At 46.2% G+C, this 21,761-nt stretch overlaps 1 protein-coding gene across 5 annotated transcripts in view; it reads left to right on the forward strand.

Annotated features, from left to right (window-relative positions):
• Xpo6 (exportin 6) overlaps positions 1-20,050 on the forward strand; it is a 135,532-nt gene extending 115,482 nt beyond the window's left edge. For 2 of the 5 annotated variants that reach the window (XM_008841609.3, XM_008841619.2), the window contains exons 18-24: positions 10,953-11,108; positions 12,116-12,230; positions 12,352-12,523; positions 13,991-14,152; positions 16,360-16,458; positions 16,613-16,843; positions 19,360-20,050. In XM_008841609.3, coding sequence (XP_008839831.1) covers positions 10,953-11,108; positions 12,116-12,230; positions 12,352-12,523; positions 13,991-14,152; positions 16,360-16,458; positions 16,613-16,843; positions 19,360-19,461 — 1,037 coding nt within the window. In that variant the 3' untranslated portion in view covers positions 19,462-20,050. Of the gene's footprint in view, positions 1-10,952; positions 11,109-12,115; positions 12,231-12,351; positions 12,524-13,990; positions 14,153-16,359; positions 16,459-16,612; positions 16,874-19,359 lie in introns of all 5 variants that reach the window. The other 3 variants (XM_008841601.3, XM_017800271.2, XM_008841621.3) reach the window with 2 other exon arrangements.
• The last annotated feature ends 1,711 nt before the right edge of the window (positions 20,051-21,761 follow it).

Raw genomic sequence — 21,761 nt, forward strand, 5'->3', positions numbered from 1 at the left:
GGTTATGTTCACAGTACCACACTTGAGTTTCCTCCCATTGAGTGGGCTTTAAGTCCAATTAGGTAGCTGTTGATTGCCCCCAAGATAAAAGTCCCACTGCTGCACTTTTGTCATATGCTGTGCCGGCCATTGATGTGGGTATTTGGTCTTGAAGCTGGTGTTGGACTGTTGGGGAACTCTGCTGCTAGGGTTGTATTCCTCCATGTCTGGATAGCTCTAAGGGGCTCAGCACTATATGGAAGGACTCCCCTTCTCAGCAGGGGGCCTCCTGCTCTCTGCCTGACTTACCTGGAAAGTGCCAAGTACAAATGCCTGACCTTATTTGGAACATGACCTTTGGCGTAGTTACCTGGAGTAAAAACTACCCCCAGGTTTTTTCTATATGATAATTAAGCATTGCCCGGTATCGGATGATAGGAAACTACTGCCACATGTAAATAAAGCATACTGTGAGCACCTATCAGCTGAAGCATTGGCTACTGCCTCCACACTATATTTTCCCTAACCCCCACTGAATAAATGGAGATGTTTCACTGCGTCTGGAGCTGTTTGTATCACTGAACCTGCCTCCCCGGAAGGGCTTTCTTCCATGAGTGCTCACTGACCGTCCTGACCCCATTCGTCGCTTCTGCTCCCTTTGTCCTCGTGGAACGGTGGCCAACAACCCACGAGGAGAGGGAGTGACCCCACAGCTGGTGCCCAATGTGGGGCATGGCGCAGCAGGTGGCGCTGGCGGTGGTGAAGGGGGAGGGGGATTTATCTGGGAATGTTTGGGAGTTTTTGAAGTCTGGGTTTTAACATCCGGGTTTGTTAAATCAGTCCATGAGGATTTGTAGGGGGGAAGAGGGGGTAAAGGTTATTTTTATTGATGGGTGGTTTTTGCCTGACTTGGTCAATTTTTATTTTGGGGGCTATTGAATGTGTTACTGGGAAATCTTCAGGATTTTTTTATTTATTTTTTGGGCTGTCGAATCTGCTGTTGGGCAATCTTTAGGGTCTTTTTCATTGTTTTTTAGGGCTATTGAATCTACTGTTGGGCAATCTTTAGGGTCTTTTCATTGTTTGAACCCTCCCCTTTATTATCCCCTGCTGCTAGTAAATTCTCCTCAGCCTTAGGTGGGTTTCCTAAGCATCGTTGAATGGCTGCTATTATGGGGAGGAAGGAAAGGGGCAAATGGTGCCTTTCCTGGATTTCCTTTTTACGAGCCAGATAGGCAACATTGGTCCAGACCTCTGGGTCAGAAATGTCTGCCGACAGGATCCAGGGTGCAAATTAAAATACTTCATTCCAAAATTTTGAGCCTTCCTTTTGGGAAATCTTAAGTCTTCTTGATTTAAGTAGGGCTCTAAGGGAGCGAATTTGGGGTTTTTTTTGGCGTGATGCTGAATTACCCATTATAGAAAAGAAAGAAAGTGTTGTCAGTGGTGTTCAACGTTCCCGAGGCAGCCTGCCACGGAGGATTGAGATGCTTTGACAAGCACAAGCCTAGCCACTTATTTAAGGGACTGGCAACCGTCCTTGTGGCTTTTAACTGGTTGCTGCATTACCAGATTTTTATGATAGTTGTAAAGGTTACTGCCTACACCCAGTTGGGCTGTCGGGGTCCGGAAAGAGGGCAGGGGGCCTTCAGCCAGTATCGGGGAGTTGCCCTGACCAAGAGGCTTCAGTTGCCTGAAAACCGTATCCAGACCCTCGCGAAGGCAATAACCGAGATAAAGCAAAGAGAGAGAGAGAGATGGGGTGGTCCTCTGATGAGCCCCTTTCCCAGGAAAAGGTTTACGGAAAAAAAATGGCTTTTTAAAAATCTTTTTGTTTGTATGGCACAAGCCACCTTAAATTCTTTAAGTGCTCCTTAGAGGCTAGTTATTTAAATTCTTACCTAACTAGTTTAGCTTGGGCTTGAGCACCCCGGGGACAAGATAACAAAACAGATTAGAGAAGTTTGTTATTTTAGAAGTTGACTTTAAAGCTTGTATAAAAGTCCATTAGAACTTGGGGATTTTGTTTCTAGGGGTGTTGTTCAAGATAGAAAAGGAAAAGGGGGGCGGTGAAACGCTGATTCCTAGGGGAACATGCCTGGGATCAAACGTCAGGTGATTCCACGTAGGCCACAGCACAAGCCTGCCCGCAAATTTAAGAGATCCGGCGACCGCTCTAAGAGCAATTAACTGGTCATTGCGTTACCGGGTTTTTGCATTAGAAAGATGTATAGATATGGGGTCTTGTCTATACCCGTGCGGGCAGTCGGGGTCCATTAAGAGGGCTAAGATCCTTTGGCTAACATCAGGGGGTAGCCCTGATCAGAAAGCCTCAATTGCTCCTTCGTCTTTAACGGTCCCACGTAAAGACTTGGACCGAAAATAAGAGGAGGAAAAAGAGGAGAGCCTGCCGATCCTCAAGGGTGGGATGGCTTAAAGGCAAAGCTGCCACTACCCTCCTGGTGAGAGGGTGTACTCACAAACTGCGCATTCCAGGAGCTTTCAACCCACCGAACAATTAGGTTGGTTTAGTAACCCCTTGTTTTCATGGCTCCTACCCTTTGTTAGCCCCCTGATCATGCTGTGTGTCATTTTGATGCTTGCTCCCTGTTTCATACAATTTCTTCGCCGATAAATTACTACCATTGCTAAAATTACTACCAAGCAGGTCATGGTCAATTATCAAACTTTGGATTCCCCCGAGATAGATGAGTTGGCTCTTAAGGCTTATGATGACACTTCTCCATTTGGGAAACCTTGCTGCTAGGGTTGTAGTTCTCCATGTCCGGATAGCTCTAAGTGGCTCTGCACCATATGGAAGGATTCCCCTTCTCAGCAGGGGGCCTCCTGCTCTCTTCCTGACTTACCTGGAAAGTGCTGCCAAGCACGGATGTCTGACCTTATTTGGAACATGACCTTTGGCATAGTTACCTGGAGTGAAAACTATCCCCAGGTTTTTTCCATATGATAATTAAGCATTGCCCAGTAGTCGGATGATAGGAGACTGCTGCCACCTGTAAATAAAGCATACTGTGAGCACCTATCAGCTGAAGCATTGGCTACTGCCTCCACACTATATTTTCTCTAACCCCCACTGAATAAACGGAGCTGTTTCACTGAGTCTGGAGCTGTTTGTATCACTGAACCTGCCTCCCCGGAAGGGCTTTCTTCCATCAGTGCTCACTGGCCGTACTGACCCCGTTCGTTGCATCTGCTCCCTTTGTCCTTGTGGAACGGTGGCCAACGACCCACGAGGAGAGGGAGAGACCCCACGTTGGACCATCGATTCATATTTTCCCTCAGCACCCTCGTAGTGCTCTCCAAAGCTATGAGAACTAGCCTTCATGGGAAGTGGCTTCCAGGTCAGTTCCAGGTCCATTGCTCCAAATCCTGTGTCTGAAGTATGTTCTTTCCTCAGCAGTAGGATCTTACCTTCAAGTTCCAGGAGTCAATCAAAGGCTGTGGCAATAGCTGGTGTAATTTTGAGAGTCTTTTCAACCACCCTGGCTAACAACTCAGAGGAAGGTTTCTACTGTCTGGCAGTGTTTCTTGTTATGTAGCCTTTAGTTATGCACCTGGACTCATATAGAGATATGTGTAATTTTTTAAAACTAGCTAGTCATTATTTATCTCTCCTCTCCTCTCTCTCTCTCTCTCTCTCTCTCTCTCTCTCTCTCACCCTTCCACTATTGTTGCCCTGTTTAAAGTGTCCCCATTTTCCCCATTTCTCCCTTGATAATACCATTTCCTATGGTCCCGCTTCTTTTGAGCTCCTTCTTTCCCTTTATCCCTGCCCAAGGTTCCTTGTGTAACCCTCCCTCCCCGCTCCCATTTAAATAACCCTACTTTTATCCATTTCTCCCTTAGTAATACCTGTCTCCTACTGTTCTTCTTTCTCAGGTTTTTTCTTTCTCTTTAGCAAATGCCAAAATTTTTTTTGTGTGTGTAATATGACACTTTTTATCATTTTTTAAAATTTTTAATAACTATGTGATAGAAGAAGCATTTCATTACAGCTTTAACATATTCAGTAACACACTCCAGAGGAAGAGTACATCTCTTTCACAAGTGGCTGCAAGTTTCTAGGTTCACAGTTGAATTAATACAGTTATACAATATTGAACTCAGTATAAGCCCTGTAAGACATAAAATTGAATGAGTTTTTCACCTTTAAAAAACATCTCCATTTCATTTTAGAATATATTGTTCTTTGCGGAAAGACTCATTGTTTCTGCTACTAACACTGAGATGTTGGCGCATGCATCTCTAATCTGTATGTATCTAATTATTACTAGTCATAATCGGTTGCACTTGGATCCTTGGTGCCTGTATATGTCTATAAAGTCATCGGGTAGATTTCAATGGTAATGTTTATCACTTCTACTAATTAATATGACATAACTTTCCATGCTTCCTCCTCAAATATAATACATATTTTAAATTTTGTTGACGTGTGTGTGTGTGTGTGTGTGTGTATCACACATAACATGCCAAACCGTGTTATTCAACTATATGCCCACTTCCCAGATGGCACCCTCCCTCCTCCCACTAGAGCCCTTATACTCTGTCATCCCTGCTACTGTCCACTGGGTTGTTGGTGCCCCCAGCCGTTCCCACTACATGTCCATCTGGTGAATCTAGTCAGTCTGTCTAAAGGTCTTTGTTTTAGGAAGGTCAGCTGTTCATCATCTAGCAGCAATCAGTTGTCAATGTTCTTTAGATAAGATTGGGATCTGCTGTTCTTTTTCCCAGTTCTATGCTGGGTTACTGTCTGGGAGACACTTGGGCCGCCCTGGCCAACAACTCAAAAGAAGGTATCTTCTATCTGGCATTGTTGCTTGTTATGTAGCCTATAGCTATACATATGGACTCTTAAAAATTATATTGGCCCCTTTAATCTTTGGTTATATTTTCCTTTTGGATATTTAAGACCATATAGTTGGCCTAAATAAATCTATTTATTTTTACGTTTTTACATTTGACATTTATTTTTACAATGACATCGTAAAGTCATTTGAGGATCTGTTTCTCAGGGGTCACATGGGCTTGGGAAGAGCTCCTGGGTCCTTTCTTTTACCAGTTCCATCTTCTGAAACTTTCTACTCAGCACCCCAAGGAACCTTCTCCAAAATCGACCATATACTGGGGCACAAAACGAACCTCAACAAATACAAAAAGATTGAAATAATTCCATGCATTCTATCAGACCACAATGCAATAAAGCTTACAGTCAACACTGGAAGAAGCCCTAATCACCACATGAACACATGGAAATTAAACAGTACACTCCTAAATGGTGAATGGGTCAAAAGAGAAATTAAGAAGAAAAAAAAATATACCTGGAACTAAATGAAAAGGACAATACAACACAACAAAACCTCTGCCACACACTGAAAGCAATCCTTAGAGGGAAGTTTATAGCTCTAACTGCCTACATCAAAAAATTATAAAGAACACAAATAAATGACTTAACATTGCAACTCAAGACACTTGAAAAGCAACAACAAACGAAACCCAAACCCAGCAGACAAGAAGAAATAACAAAAATCAGGGCAGAAATTAATGAACTCTAAACAAAGAAAATACAAAGAATCAATGAATCCAAGAGCTGGTTCTTTGAAAAGATTGACAGACCGCTAGCCCTCTTAACCAAAAGAAAGAAAGCAACTCCAAATCAACAAAATCAGAGAAGAAAGGGGAAACATCACAACAGACACCAGAAAGATACAGAACATTATAAGGGAATACTTTAAAAACGTATATGCTACTAAGTTGAAAATATAAAAGAAATGGACAGAAATGTAAAGGCATGGGAACCACCAAAATATTTTTAAATTACATCTTCACAATAAGAATAATGAAGCACTATTAGATGGTGCCACTGAATATCAGCAGAAATGCTTTGTGACATTTCACAAATAGTAATAAATACTCAGTGTTTGTTTGAGATAGCGTCTCACTGAATATCCCAGGCTGACCTGGAACTCAAGTAGCCCAGGCTAGATTAGAACTTGTGATCCTCCTGCCTCTGCCTCTCAAGTGCTGGTATTACAGATGTGCTTCTACCACTTTTGGTGTGTGTGGGGGGGCAATTTCTCTGGAAGTTGTCAAGTTGGCTAGGCTAGCTGGCCAGTGCACCATAGGGATCTGCCTGTCTTTACCTCCCCATCTCTGGGATTACAAATGTGTGCCACCGTACCTGGTTTTTTAAACATGGGTTCTGAGGGTGGAACACAGGATCTCATTTTACCAGCTGAACAATCTCTCCAGCCCCCTAAGCAGTCTTTTTTAAAAATTAGAGTATTTATTTTGGTTTGTTTCGGGGGTGGGGGGTTGTACTCCACATTGTGTGCATAATTGCGTATTTGTAGAGGCCAGAGGGGGACGTCCGTCTTTCTCTACCTTACTCCTTTGAAGCATGGTCTCTTTCTGAACCCTGAGCTCACATTTTTTTTCAGCTGGCCTGGGAGCCAATAAGTTCCAATGATCCTCCAGTGCTAGGATTACAGCTGTGCCTGGGGTACACGCAGCTTGTTGTGTGGTTGATGAGCCTGAACTCTGGTCCTCATGCTTGCATAGCACATGTTCTTAATCACTGAGCCATCTCTCTAGCCTCCTAAAGATTTTGTTGTTGTTGTTGTTGCTGTGAGACAGTCTCCCCACCAAGCCCTAGCTGGCCTGAAACTCGCCACGTGGACTAGGTTGGCTTGATCTCACAGGGATTTGCCTGCCTTTACCTCTGAAGCACTGAGATTTAAAGGCATGTGCCATTATGCATGGCTCCTAAAAGATTGTTTTTATAACTTGAGTGTGAATATACTCTGTTGAAAAAGTAGCAAATTTTTTAATTAAAAAAAATTTTTATGTATATGAGTGTATTGCCTGCTTGTATGTTCCCTGGAACTGGAGTTAAGACTGATTGTTAATCACCATGTAGGTGCTAGCAACCAAACCCGGTTCCTCTGCAAGAGCAACCAGTGCTCTTAACCACTGAGACAGCTCTCCAGTCTCAGAAAAGAGTAATTTAAAGAAGAAAAAGGAAACTTTAAATCTCAGCAGCTTTAGTAGAAAGTGGCAAAGAAGACAGTACTCTTGTTGGGAGTTGTCATAGACAACACTGCAGAGATAGCTGTTGGTGAATATATTTCACACACCTAGGTGAGAGGAGCTGGCATCTTGAGGCCAGGCTCTGTGTGAGGCTTTTGCCAAGTTTTTAATATCTGGCACCAAATCCAGCTTTTCCAGTATCAGTCTTCCAAGTTTTGTGTTTGTTCAGTTCTAAATATTTTTCAAAAAGAAAGTATTCTCTTAATTCTCACATTGGATTATGAAGGAGAGGTATCTGTTACCCTGATTTCATCCACGAGGAAAGTAAGAAACGAGAATGTTTAGTAGCTTGCCATGGATTATGTACAACTGTTGTGCTTGCTAGGGTACAGTGGTTTGCTTTCTCACCTTACTGTACATAGTAGTTCTGTCAGTCAGCATAGGCTTGGTTATGTTCTCTAGTAACAACTTAGTGGTTTAACACAAAGGAAAATTTTAGGTCTTAATCATGCTGCATGTTGAACACAGATAGGGGAGGAGGTGTCACTAAGGCCCCAGGCTGGGGAGTGTCACTGCAGCATGTGCTCAGGGCAGGAAGGGCATGTGGTAAACTGGGGAAGTTGTTTTACTGCCTAGGGCAAACTGTATGGCCATGCCTTAACTGCAGAGCAAGCAGAACTACTACTGAGTCGCATTTCTGGCTTCCTCTGTCTACATAGTTTGCAGCAGCACTAATGGTTTCTGCCTAACTGCGCCGGCCCTGAGCTGAAAACCAAGTGTGTGTGTGATTCCATGTCTCCTTCCCTGGACCTTCAGGCATATCTCACTGTCCTCATTTTTAAGTGGTAAGGTTAAAGTTTAGAAAGGTTTCCTTTCCCTTACTCTGCTTTGTACTTTAAAAACTTTACCTGCCACTGGGCGTGGTGTAGCACGCCTTTAATCCCAGCACTCGGGAAGCAGAGGCAGGCAGATCTTTGTGAGTTCAAGGCCAGCCTGGTCTACGTAGTGAGTTCCGGGTGAGCTGGGACTACAGGGAGACCCTGTCTCAAAAAGACAAAAAAAGGAAAAAAACAAAAACAAAAACAAAAACCTTTAGTTGGGCATGGTGGTGCGCACACCTTTAGTTCCAGCACTCAGGAGCCAGAGTCAGAGACAGGTGGATCTCTGTGAATTCCAGGCTAGCTGGGGCTGCAGGGAGACCCTGTCTCAAAAAGACTAGGGAAAATAAAGCTTTAAAAGTCTTCAGAGTAGTTGCAAGAATAAGATTTATCTGTCCTGTCTAGCCCTGGATTTCATTCTAAGTTCCAAGGGAAGGAAAAGAAGAAAGCGGGCAGTTGCTTGCCTTTCTCTTTGATTCACAGTGTTTTTGATTCACCATTTGCTACTATTTTCTCACATTTGTGCTTTCTTTACCCAACATACTTTTAAAAAGCCCAGACATTGATAGTAAGCCACAGACCTTTATATAGAACAAGGCGTTCTCCTAACCAAAGCACCATTACCACTGGCCAGCAGTGTCACAAACACCACTTCACATTTAGAACACCTTAAAAGCTCCCCAGTGTTACCAGAATGTCCTTTTTGAAGCTTAAGGTCACACATTGTATTTGATTGTCACTTGTATGTATTTTCCTTCATAGAGAAAAGTATCCCAATTTTGTCTCCTGTGACCGTCACAGTTTTGGAGTCTTCTTGTAGAATTTCCCTTAATTTTTTGCAGCTGATCATTCTCAACAAATTTGGTGCAGTGATGTTGCTTTCTCTGCATCACTTCTATTTATTTGCCCCATTGTCTTCTATGCAATGTCTTGCAACATGTCACTTCGAAGGCTGCCTGTACCCCAAGGCCTGGCAGGTGGAAGTTGCTAAGGGCTCCCAAGAAAGTAGTGGAGTCAGAAGTCTGGGTCTGAGTAGCTTCAAATCCGGGGCTTTATACTAGCTTTTGCCTTATTCATGGTTTTTAACAGTTTGGGATTATCTTATTTTTTTGTATATTTTATTATCACCATTATCACTATTACTATTTTAGGTAGAATCACATTGTATAGCTCAGACTGTTTTGAAACTTGATTCTCCTGCCTCAGCCTCTTGAGTGCTGGGATTGCAGGCATGTACTACCATGCCTGGCTACAATGGGTTTTATAATATGCCCGTTTTCTTTTCTTTTAGTGTCACACACTTTCAGTTTCTTTTTGTGTTTTGATAAATAAACCTTGGTCATTATTTTAATTTCCTCCAGTATCAGACAGGTAAGATTTTTGTCTCTTGACTCCATTGGTTCCTCCCACCTCCTCCACCCCCAGCCCCCAACTGTTCTCTTGTACTCTGCCCTGTCGATTCTGGGCCTTATCAAAGTCTCTGTACTTGTGTAGTTTGGAGTGGTTCCTTATCAGTGGTGTGAGTGTGCCTTTTGTTTGCTTTCCTGTATCACAGTGACCAGTCTTTAGTGGCCAGGCTTATTGTCAGCCATTGTCTTCTATCCTCAGTCCTATGCTGAGGATATATTATCTGCCCACAGTCTCAGGTGAGGAAAACAGGACTTAGCTAGTAGAGTTCAGGGTCCAAGGCTAATCCCATGCACCTCCAAGGATGTCTTCTTTCTGCCACATCTCCCACTGCCTGAGGCTTCAGCCCCCACAGGGTCTGATGGGCTCTGTGGAGTTCAGCCCAGAGCATGCTACACCTTTGATGCTGGCTCTCCAACTCTTGCTCTTGCTCAGCCTATGGAGATCATCAAGGTTGACCCTACCAGGCTCAACTGAGCCAAGGGGTCTCCTCCACTCATGCAGAACAATCACAGCTTCCCCTTCCTGGACCTTGTATGCCCAATGTCCTGCTAGAACCTTGCAATCATCATCACTTCTAACAAAAGTGGGGCTATTGGTCCTGACTAAGATTCTGCCCAGGTATAAGCCAGCCACTGCCCTCTGCAGTTCATGGCCAGGGATCTTCCCTTGTTGACTGGTGACTGCCACCATTTTCCTTGTATGTTGTATAGAATCATAATGTGAAATCATATGTCAATATATTGTTAGAATTAGGTATATTGCCTCTATGTATATATATTTGTATAAAACTATAAATAAAATCAAGCTATAAGCTTGATAGGCCAAGGATTGATCAGGCAATTTATTCCTCATCCCAGCACCGTTACATTATATGGTAGGCTGTGCCTATGAATTAGCAGCAGTCTGGGGTGCTATCTATAGTTGGAGGAGAGAGTCTCTTCTGCGTGTGTGTTCTCTTGCCTATGGAACTTGTTTTCTCATCAGTCTGTTCATCAGGTTAGAGGATTTTTGTTTCATTGGTTGGTGTTTTGTGTGAGAAGTGGGCAGGGTCTCATGGAGCCCAGGCTGTCTTCAGACTCAGCTCTACAGCTGAGGATGACCTTGAACTTCTGATCATGCTGTCTCCTGAGTGCTGGGATTACAGGCATGTGCTGCCACACTCGGTTTTTATGTAGTGCTGGCCATTGAGCCCAGGGCCTTGTGTGTGTTAGCCAAGCACTCTACCAACTAACCTACATCTCCAGCCCACCATCATGGTTTTGCTTACATCTATATACCTAACCTTTTTTATAGTGGGTAAAGGAAACACAGGCATAAACCCAAGCCTGCAGATAACTGGAGTCTTGAAGGTAAAAAGGAAAAAGAACAATACGAGGCCAGCCTGGTCTACATAGTGAGTTCCAGGCCAGCTGGGGCTACAGGGAGACCCTGTCTCAAAAAGAAAACAAAGGAAAAAGAAAACGATAAAGATGCGCAGGGGTGGGGCCATTATGTATTGGGACAGAGAGAAGCTCTGTTTGTGTGTGATTGTCTCCCTAGTTCCTCCCTCTGCAAGTTTCTTCCCCTCCCTGTGTGTTCCCTATTTCTGTGCTCTGTTTTCAGACAGCACATAACCTGTAGCTTCATTTTGATTTGCAGCCAAAGTGATTATCCATCAGACACTTAGTGTCTTGGAAGATATTGTGGAGAATATCTCTGGGGAGTCCACCAAGTCCCGACAGATCTGCTACCAGTCGCTGCAGGAATCAGTTCAGGTCTCCCTGGCCCTTTTTCCAGCTTTTATCCATCAGTCAGGTAAGAACTGACTTGGAGGCCTTTATGGGTGGATGGTGTTTACAAGGGCCAGAGTGCTTGTTTAGATCTGTAGAGCATGCCAAGTCAGAGCAAGCAGGTCTGGACTGTGCTCAGTGAAGGAAGCCTGTAGCTGAAGGCAGAGAGATGTGCTGTGCTGTCTTTGGAGAGTCTGGAAAAGTGAGCAGAGCTCTCAGTGTGAGCCCTGACATCTGTCCTGTGACATAGAATTGCTTGCAGCCTCCTGCCTGGTTTTCCTTTTGTAAGCCTTTGCTTTCCCCAGGTAGGGAAGATGAGTGGATGAGAGAGTCGGTATTATGCAAGAGAGGCAAGAGACTTTTTCAGATTAGTGCTATTTACTTAGCGCATTTGGTAGAGGTCATTCCCTCCACTCCACTGTCACTGCCAGAGGAGCTGCTGTGTAGCTCTCCTGAAAGCATTTACAGGAAACTTACTAGTGTTACAAGAGGCGTCAGGGACTTCTTCAGCAATATAGATGGCACAGATTGCCTGTTGGAAGTAGATTGTGTGTGGTAAGAGCCAGAATGTACCATGTAAGATGATGTTGCGATCTGGATGTGGAACCACATTAACCAGAATCAATATTTTCTGCAATTAGTCCATCCAGTGGCCTAGGGCACTGTAACGTGATTGCCACTTGTTTTCCACTTTCAGCCACTTAACCTTGACCCCCTGTAGGGATGATTGGTCACAGAGAGAAATCTGACTGGTGTGGATGCTGGGCAGTACGTGAGTCTTCAGGACAAGACAACCTCCATTTCCTACTGTGAACAATCAGGCAGTGGTTCCCAGGACCAGAGCTATGTTCTCAGCAGGCCTTAATCATTTCCCATTTTTCATCATTGGCTCTGATAGTGTTACGGACATTTCTTCTTTCAGGAAGCATTAGAGAGATGACAGTGCAGGTTGCAAAAGAAAGTTGATCAACCAAGGGGTCTGCTGGTCCCTGTGTATGTAGCGCTGACAGTTTGCCTTGTCTTTTCGTTTAGATGTGACTGATGAAATGCTGAGCTTCTTCCTCACTTTATTTCGAGGCCTTAGAGTACAGATGGGCGTGCCTTTCACTGAACAGATCATACAGACTTTCCTCAACATGTTTACCAGGTAACCATGCACCTGCTGCCCAGTCTTTTCAGAGTCAAGGGCCTGGCTGCGAAGCATGGGACTAGCTGGTCTGTGGAGAAGCATTTGCTGAGCTATCTCATTGGCTTTCTTCTGCCTGCAGAGAGCAGTTGGCTGAGAGCATCCTCCATGAGGGCAGCACTGGCTGCAGGGTGGTAGAGAAGTTTCTGAAGATCCTGCAGGTGGTGGTACAGGAGCCAGGCCAGGTGTTCAAACCATTTCTCCCCAGCATCATTGCCCTGTGCATGGAGCAGGTGTACCCCATTATTGCTGAGGTAGGTGAGGCTAGGGAGCTCACCTGTGATGCTTCCTCACCAGAGAGAAAAGTTTCAAGGAAAAATGCATTGCGTTTTAAAGTCCATTTTTTTTTGAGTTTTTAAAAAAATGCTCTTATAAGTAGATTTCCCCTCTCCCTCCAAAAGAATGCCTTTGGCTTGGTAGTCTTTTTGGGTTGATGAAGCTAATCAGAACTACTCTAGTGTAAGTCTGGCAGATTAGTCATCATAGGGTGGGCTGGTAATTGAGGTCAGTCTCCTGTGTTTGATTAGAGAATGTGCAGTTTTCTACAGCAATGTTTTCAGTCCTACTAAAGCATTCCTGGTCTCAAGATGCAAGGTAAGTTCTTGCTAACATGCAGAGAATTTGTAGTGTGCTAGGTAAGCAAAAAAGACAGGCAGTCAGCATGATAGGATCCAGAATAATAGGGATGTAACCTGGATGTTATGGTAACAGGGAAGTAGTGCTGATCTTTTAAGATGGAAGTCCAGCCCTGTGCAGCAGGTTACAGTCATGGAAGCTTGTAACCTTGGATATCAATTTAATTAAGTTCATGGGTGGATTAAAAATATCTAGAGCTTATGCTTTTGAATTTGATGAAGACATCAAGTTGGGTGGCCATAGCTGTACATGCCTTTAATTGCAGCACTCTGGAGCCAAAGGCAGGCATATCTCTCTGACTTGAAGGCCAATCAGGAGAGACTTACAGTGAACCAATAAGACCCTGCCTCAAAAACAAAAACAAAACAAAGCAAAAAAGAAGCCTTTTAATTCTTAGTCAACTTCAGAGACATTAGGAATAATGTGACCTGTGTGCTCCCTGGTGACTTGGGAGATTTGATCTTAAGTTAGGAAATCATGCTTCAGTGGCCCCCACCCTCTCAGAACCCTGATCCTGGCTGCAAGAATTTGTAGCTGGGCCAGGCAGCAGCTAGCATAGCGTGTTGCCTCCACTAGGAGGCCTTCTTTAGCTTTGATTTCTGGGATTCCTAAGTGCCCTTCAGACTGGCCCCTCTGGGAGAGCAGAGCTGCTTTCCAAGGCACCTTACTATCTTAGCCTCCCCGGGGGTGCATAAAACCAGCAGGTTAGTCAGCACCCTATTCATCCTGGGAGAGGGACTGCCACAACCTAGGAGATAGGATCATTCAGACCGGCTCTCTTTTGGACAGAAAAATCCACATTCTTACTGTTCCTCTGCCTTCAGCTTTTCTTCCTAGTATATAAAGTTGAGTGATTCATTAGAAAAAGAGCCTCTTAGTACTGACCCTTGTCTGAAGTGTGGACCTGTCTGCTGAAGCACTTGTGGGTGAACTGCCCCCTCACAGGAAGTGTCAGAAGTGTCAGTGAGATGTGGACACTGGACTGTTACTTGGCATCTGTTAGGCTTCCATGGTGGCCTGCACAGTCCAGGAGTCCCTCAAGCTGCATAAAGGGAAGGTGCAAACTTGTGTGGGTGTCTCCACAGCGCCCTTCCCCGGATGTGAAAGCTGAGCTATTTGAGCTCCTCTTCCGAACACTCCATCACAACTGGCGGTACTTCTTCAAGTCTACCATCCTGGCTAGTGTGCAGAGGGGTATCGCTGAGGAGCAGATGGAGAATGAGCCCCAGTTTAGTGCCATCATGCAGGTAAGGTGGAGGGCGTACCTGTGAAGCTGCAGTGTGACCTGAGAACAGATGGGCCTTGTTGTCAGTGCCACTTGCATCCCTTGGCTGACTGTCCCTTGGGCTCTTCTCTGACATACGGTCCTACCTCTTATAACCTGTCCATGGCAGCAAGTAACTGGCTTTGAAGCTTCACAGTTTTGGGGTTGAAGCTCAGTTCTGTCTGTTAGTGTATATGAAGTTAATTTGTTTCTTGGGGGTCTTAAGCTCCTCATCCCTAAAGTGGGATCCCTAAAGTACTGCCAGTTTCACAGATTTATTATGAGGTAAATGAGACAACATACTTAAGTACTCTGAACTAGTAGACACGTGATAAATGTCCATTCCCCTCATTTAGTAGCAATGTGTACAGGTTGTGGCAATAGCACACAACAGTAATCCTGGCATTCGGAATGCTGAGACAGAAAGACCACAAGTTCCAGGCCAGCTTGGACTGCATAGCAATACACCCTGTCTCACAAAAAGAAGAGACAGCACTTGTATCAGCTCCCTGGGACTTCATTACAGGACATTAACTAGGCGTCTCTGAAGAGCTCAGCTGTCTGCATTTTTAAAGACCATTCTGGCTCCTCACCATACTGGGAGGAACGCTGTCTCTCAGCCTCCTGCCCCATCAAGGGTTTGGGGTTAGAGTGTTTGAATATTTGGTCCCCTGTTGCCTCCCTCCCTCCCTCTTTTTTTTTTTTAATCGTTTTTTTTTATTATTTTATGTGTATGAGTTTATTGCCTGCATGTATGTAAGTGCACCCATGTCGTGCAATGCCCACAGAGGTCAGAAGAAGGCCTCAGATCCCCTGGACCTAGAGTTACGGACAGTTGTTAGCTGCCATGTGGGTGCTGGGAATCAAACCCGGGTCTTCTGTAAGAACAGTCAGTGCTCTTAACCACCGAGCCATCTCTCCAGCCTCCTCCCTCTTAAACTTTGTCCTCGCTTATAAGACTTCTTTGGCTCTGAGGCCTGGTCACCAACTCAGGGCTCATAACAGTCACTTTGAAAAAGTTGCATGGTTTTACAGTTTATTAGAATGTTAAATGCATAGTTGAGCATATGACCTAGGACTACCAAGTTTATTTCCCAATGGTAAATGACAACATCTCTTCATACAATCTGTACACAGATGCTTGTGGCTGTTTTCATAATTGACCCAAAGTAGAATATTCATCAGCTGTGAATAGATAAATCCACTGGAACAGATAGGCCACTACTCAAAAATAAGAAGGGACATATTACTGTATAATCGTACACTCTACCCTGTGATCCATCAGGTGACATGGAAAAGGACAACTATAGGGACAGAAAATGAGCAGTGGTTCATTGCCATGACCAGGGTGGAGACTGAGACAAAGTCAGTCAGTGTGAGGGGACATTTCAAAGCAAGGGAAGTGACTCCCACTTTGACTGTGGTGGTGCTCTGTGTTGGTCTGAATCCTGCAGTGTCAGGGCTCAGAGCTTCACTCTTCAGCTTCAGTAGCCCTGACTTTAAGGTCATCTTGAAGGTCCCATCAGTGCATCAGGGATTACGTGGTTCCCTTATGGCTGAGTGGCCCAGAAGTGGAGTAGCCACTACTATAGGGAGGTTTCCTACAGGCCACCAGCCTCCCCTGTCCCCGTGGTCACTTTCTACTGGAGCAGGGAAGTTTGTGTTGGGAGACAAGTGTTAATTTGCTTCTTGAACCAGTAACTTTTACACCCAAACATTCTAAGGTGGTTTAAAAATGTGCTGTTACTCAACCCCAAGGCAGATGCAGCTTTTGAGAAGGAACTTCTGAGGACTTGAGGCCTGTGAGACTTGGGTGTTAGGAGCAGGAGAGCCTCTGGAGGGGGTTGACTGGCATAAGGAAGCTAGCAGGCTGTGGTATTTGCTGAGATTGCCAAGGCCCTGACTAGTGTTACAAGCTTATTGCTTTAGAGATGGGTTCCATGAAGGGATTCTAGAGGTGTCTTTAAAAAGGTATAAGAAGGCAGTAAGAAATGAGGCTCATGGGGAAGGCACAGGTGTTAAGACACAAGAGGTGTACTGCAGAGGTCTACCCAGATGGATCCAGGGGATTGGAGTCGGTTGCCTTGCCGTGGCCACTGAATGAGGAGCATTCATGGGATGGAGACCCCAGAAGGACTTGCTCTGAGGAAGCTTAGATGCCACTTATTAAATCATGGTCTTATTCCCCAGGCTTTTGGACAGTCCTTTCTTCAGCCTGACATCCACCTGTTCAAACAAAATCTCTTTTACTTGGAAACTCTGAACACCAAGCAGAAACTATACCACAAGGTAAGTGCCTAGCTCACCTGAAAAGATTCTTTATCCAGGAGTCCTGGGCCAAGTCTAACTCCCTTGCTACACCCTGGGGAGCACTTTGAGCACAGAGCAGCCCAAGGGGCCTGAGTGAGCCTCTTGGCCCATGTTCCTGAACCTCTACTTGCAGAAGATCTTCCGGACCACTATGTTGTTCCAGTTCGTGAATGTGCTGCTCCAGGTCCTGGTTCATAAGTCCCACGACCTTCTACAAGAGGAGATTGGCATTGCCATTTACAACATGGCCTCTGTCGACTTTGATGGCTTCTTTGCAGCCTTCCTCCCAGAGTTCCTGACCAGCTGTGATGGTGTGGATGCCAATCAGAAAAATGTGCTGGGGCGGAATTTCAAGATGGATCGGGTGAGGAGAGAAGGCCAGGCTGCAGGAAAGGCATGTGTGGGCTTTCAGGCCTGCCATCTGTTCAGTGAGGGGCCCATCTAGGCATGTAGCATGACATCAGTTCCTGGGTTACTCAGTGCTACGGCAGAGTGGCGGGCATACTCTTTTTCCCTGGCCTGGGCTTCTGAAGCTCCTGTGTTTTGTGTCTTAGCCACTGAGACCCCAGGTCCTGGCCTTAGCAGGCCACGCTTTGGCTTGGCTTCTCTGTCCACATCCCACCCCCTCAGCATATACCTCTGCCTAAGTCTAGAGTCCTCCTTCAGAGCCAGCACCTTTAGTGTTCTAGAAGCCACCATGCTGCCCTTCTGTCCAGACTTGAAGACAGGCTGAGATGATTGGTACCACTCTGGGTCCCCAGAGGTGACGCTGTTGCTGAGCTGCCCTGATAACTTCCAGTTCAACCCTAGCACAGTTTGGTTGACCTGTTCAGACTCCTCAAAGAAGCAAGCCCTTTGTCCCATTGATGCCCCCTGGGGGCAGTGTCAGGTGGGAGAATTGGGGTGCTGATGGTTCTGGGTGTACTTGGGGCCATCATTGCCTCATGCTGCCCTCCCTGTCTTTGGGTCTTCCCTCTTTTTTTTGTATCAGGTGCCCATATCTCTGCTCTTTGCCCAGTAGGCCTTTTGGAATAAAGTGCTGCCCCTCTCACCCCCTGGTGGGAGAATAGAGCATACTTCCTCTCCCATGCTCTCTGGGTACTCTGTACTTTTGTGCCAGAGGAGCCATCCTGGGCTCAGGTTTCTGGTCACTGCTGCCAGGATCGAGTCACTCTCTCCTTCACTTGCTTAGGAGCCCCAGGAAGCTTTCTTAGATTCAGGTCCTGCTTGCCTTTTCTTGGAGGCTTCCTTTGGGGGGTGGGGGGCTCTGCTCTGTCCTGCTCTCTTTCAGCCACTTGAGTAGTTTTTCTTCCATTTCCTAGAGATCATCACCTAACATTTCATGATTGGGTTCCAGTGACATCAGTAGTGGTCAACTTCCTGGTTAGTGCAGCAGTGCCAAATCCAGTTATTCATCAGACTCCCCCGAGCTCTATGTTGAAGAGTGAGAGATGGGCTTGCTTCCTCCAAGGGAATTCTGGTTTGGTATTTGGGAGCTACTGATTTAAAAAGGTTTGGTTTTTCTGAGATAGTCTGGCTATGTAGCTTTTGCTGGACTGGAACTTGCAATGTAGACTCAGCTTGGCCTCAGACTTAGTTTTCTTTTTCTTTAAGACAGGGCCTCATTATGGAGCCCTGAGTAGTCTGGAATATACTTTGTAGACCAGGCTGGCCTGAAACTCAAGGAGATCTGCCTGCATCTGCCTCCCAAGTGCTATGATTGTGTGTGCTGCCATGCCTGACACTAGTTTTTTTGAGGATGAAATGAATCAGTTTATCTGTTCCCTGTATTCATCTGTTCATTTACTCATGAACTTGCATTTCTGGGCTCATGCTAGGCACTGGGCACCAGTCCTTGTCTGTGTCAAACTTTCGTGGGAGACAGACCACAGCACTCTATGGGCCATACTGTGCCTGGCACTTCCTGCTCTTCTAACCACCTTCTGAGGAGCAGTTGTACACTCCATTTTTTAGATGACCTAGACTTAGGTCAGTGGGTAGTGGGCACTTAGGAAACTTGAAAGTGTTAGAGGCAAGGAGCAGGGTCCAAGACGGGTGTTGTGGCTGCAGAGCCAACAGGCAGATCCTAGGGTACTTTGAGAACTCGGCAGAGGTGCTGACCAGGTCAGCTAAGGCAGAGCAGGCAGTGTCCACTTGGTGTCATTGGAGGTGGAGGTAGCTTTGAGCTGAGTTCCTGAAGAGGAAGACAGTGCAGGAGAACTAGAAGGCCCATCAGAGTTTGCAAAACAATCACCTTGGCACTCACGAGTCATGTCTGTGATGGCGTTATGTGTACTGTTTCGTTCTCCACATTTGAACCTGCATAGCTATCCCACGTGAAACGGGGGGAACCACAGTGGAACATGGTATTCAGGCATCAAGCTGTGAGGGACTCCCTCCTTCACCATTGGCATGGTTTCCTGGTTGCTGCTCCCGGCAGGGCAGCTATGGAGCCAGGCTGTGCATGTTCTTCAACTCAGGTGCCACTCAGCTTACACGGGCTGCCTGGAACTCATGCAGGAAGGACTGTCATGTGACTGGCCAGGGCAAGGGGAGGACAGCCAAAGGGGCAGGCAGGCTGGTGCTATAGACCCTTCCCTCTCTCTTGTCTGACCTGCAAGATAGCCCTGCATTGCAGGCTGTGGTGCAGGGACCGATGCCTGATTGTTTGTAACAGTACCTGGCCTGTGAGGTCATGTTCTTCCCACCCTCCACTCGTGTTTTGCCTGTGGGACTTGGGTTCTTTTAAAATGTTTGCATAGATAGAAAACACATTTGGAGTTCAGATGTGGGGCTGCTGGTAGATGGATGGCTTAGGGTGTTGGGAGTCAAGTAGGACCTGCAAGAGCCAGGCTACACAGCTTTGCCCCTGCCTTTCAGGACCTGCCCTCGTTCACGCAGAATGTGCACAGGCTGGTCAACGACCTGCGTTACTACCGACTCTGCAACGACAGCCTGCCCCCTGGCACCGTGAAGCTCTAGGAGGCCTGCATGCCTACCTGGCCTGCTCACCACCTGAGGGACATGCCTGCTGCCACCGCCACCTTCACCACCTGCACCTATGCTAAGGAAGTCTCCCAGACAAGCCTTGGCCACTCCCTGGATGCTCACGCCCTGAGCAGGTAGCCTGCTCTGCCCTCTCCTGCTGCCACCAGCACAGTGGGCTTCAGGGTCCATTTGGCACTTCTAGAGTTTCCAGGCACTTGGGGTAGGCAGAGGGTCATGTGGCCAGGTGCCTTGGGGGCACCTGGAGATCCCACAGTATGGTCCATGCAGATCATGTGTATGTCAGTCCTGGGTCAGAACTGCCAAGGACAGCTTACAACTGTGCCACCTTCTCACCATTCCACCTCCCCTCCTTCCCGGCACAGCCGGCCCAGGTGAAGTCCGACGTCGCAACTGTTTGTGTCGAGCTTCCCAATGCTCCAATTGCCTTGAAGTCTCTGCTCTCGGTCAGAGATTCGCAAAGACTCGTGTTTTTGTTGTTCTTGTTTTCTCATCATTCCATTGTGATACAAGAAACTGAAAAGCTTAATGAATAAATAAAATGCTTAAGTTGTTGTTATATAAACACTGATTCTTGAACTTCTTTCCACGTGAGCCTCCTTCAGGCCAGCATCTAGGTGGTCCACCATGGAGTCTACCACGGAGTTCTGCAGGGTGCTGATGCCCATGTTACATGAGAGAGTTGTGAGAGGAGGCTTGACTGCTACTGAGTCTGACTATGCTACTGACTTCTGGATAACGTCTCCCTTAAGCCATATGAAAAAACATGCTCTCCATGACAGTGACCCTGTGGTGGAGGTGGGCATGCATCCTGGGCCTGTCTTGCTGTCAGGTCCTTAATATTTCCTCCCAGTCTTGCTCCTGATGTGGTAAGCCTGGACTCTGGCTCCTTACCAAGATGCCCAGCCAGGATTGTCCTTTAGGGAACAAGTTTCACTTAAGACAGTGGGAGCTAGAGGTCTCTGTTGGTTAGAGATGTAGGAAGAGGCAGCTGTGTGAGTGCTGGACATGGATAAGAATGGTGCTCTGGTATGGCTAAGAATTGGGACCTTGATATGTAGCCTGGTCAGTCTGAGCCGTGTATGTGCGTGTGTATGTGGCAACACATGCTAGTGTTGCCACCCTTGCACCAAGTCAGTCAAGCCTTGCACTACAACTAGCACTGCTTCAGAGTTTGGGCAGCAGGGTTTGAGGCACCACTGCTCTCCTGTGGAATGAGAAGAATACGCAGTTTTGAGACCATAAGTACCCTCCATCTGCCTGCTGGGGCGAGCTACAGCTCTCTGTGCCTTAGATCCGGGTCATTCTGTATGCCAGGAGAAGGACTGGCCGAGGGGGTGATACCTGTGCTCCCTGTCCCACGGTGGAGGAGCAGTTGAACTAGGGCTAGTGGAAGAAAGCTACAGTTGGATGTAAGGTCTTCCCACACTGGGAGGCACAGCCCAGCTCAGGGAGAGGCTAGGCAACCCAGAGGGCCTCCTCAGGAGGGGGCCAGAAAGGCCTTTGGTGGGCAGTGTCCACATAGGACCTGGCACAGAACAGGCCTGGGAAGCATGGGGGAATCTGTGGGTTCTTGGGCTTTACACAAACCCAGAAATTGTTTTTGCATCCTCAGAATGGGGTGAGGCAAGCCAGATGGGGACAGTTCTTGGATAGGGACAGATCACTGTGGAGGCTTCCCTGCTAGGGACACCTTTCCTTGCCCCGTGTCACGCTAGGGTCTGGGGCAAATGGGTAGGGGATTGCTTTTTCCTTGAAAATCCTGCTGTTTGCTGATTGCTATTTATACACTTAATGTAGTATGATCATTTCCTTATTAAAATTCTATAAAATATGCTGTTGAACATGCTAGCCCACATGTTGAATGTGCTATGGACATGCTGAAAATGCTGGTGATATGTTAAACATGCTAGTTAGCAGGCAGGTGACACTTCATCGTGAGGCTGTACCATCACCTTTCCAATATTTTGTTCATCTTTGAAGTGGTCTCACTGTGTAGCCCCAACTGACCTGGAGCTCACTATGTAAACCAGGCTGCCTTCAAACTCACAGAGCTCCACCTTCTGCCTCCTGAGTGCTGGGATTAAAGGTATGCACCACTACACCCAGCACCTTTACAATTTTTTAGTGAAAATACTCTAATTTTTAAATTGATGTTTATGGTGTGTGTACATGCACACATGTGCCATAGCACACATATGGACATGTCAAAAGACAACTTTGTGGCATTGGTTCTCCATTTTACATGGGTTCTGGGGATGGAATTCAGGTCACTA

Source organism: Nannospalax galili, unplaced genomic scaffold, assembly GCF_000622305.1.
Source record: "Nannospalax galili isolate Female #2095 unplaced genomic scaffold, S.galili_v1.0 scaffold411, whole genome shotgun sequence".
In the NCBI taxonomy this organism is placed as follows: Eukaryota; Metazoa; Chordata; class Mammalia; order Rodentia; family Spalacidae; genus Nannospalax; species Nannospalax galili.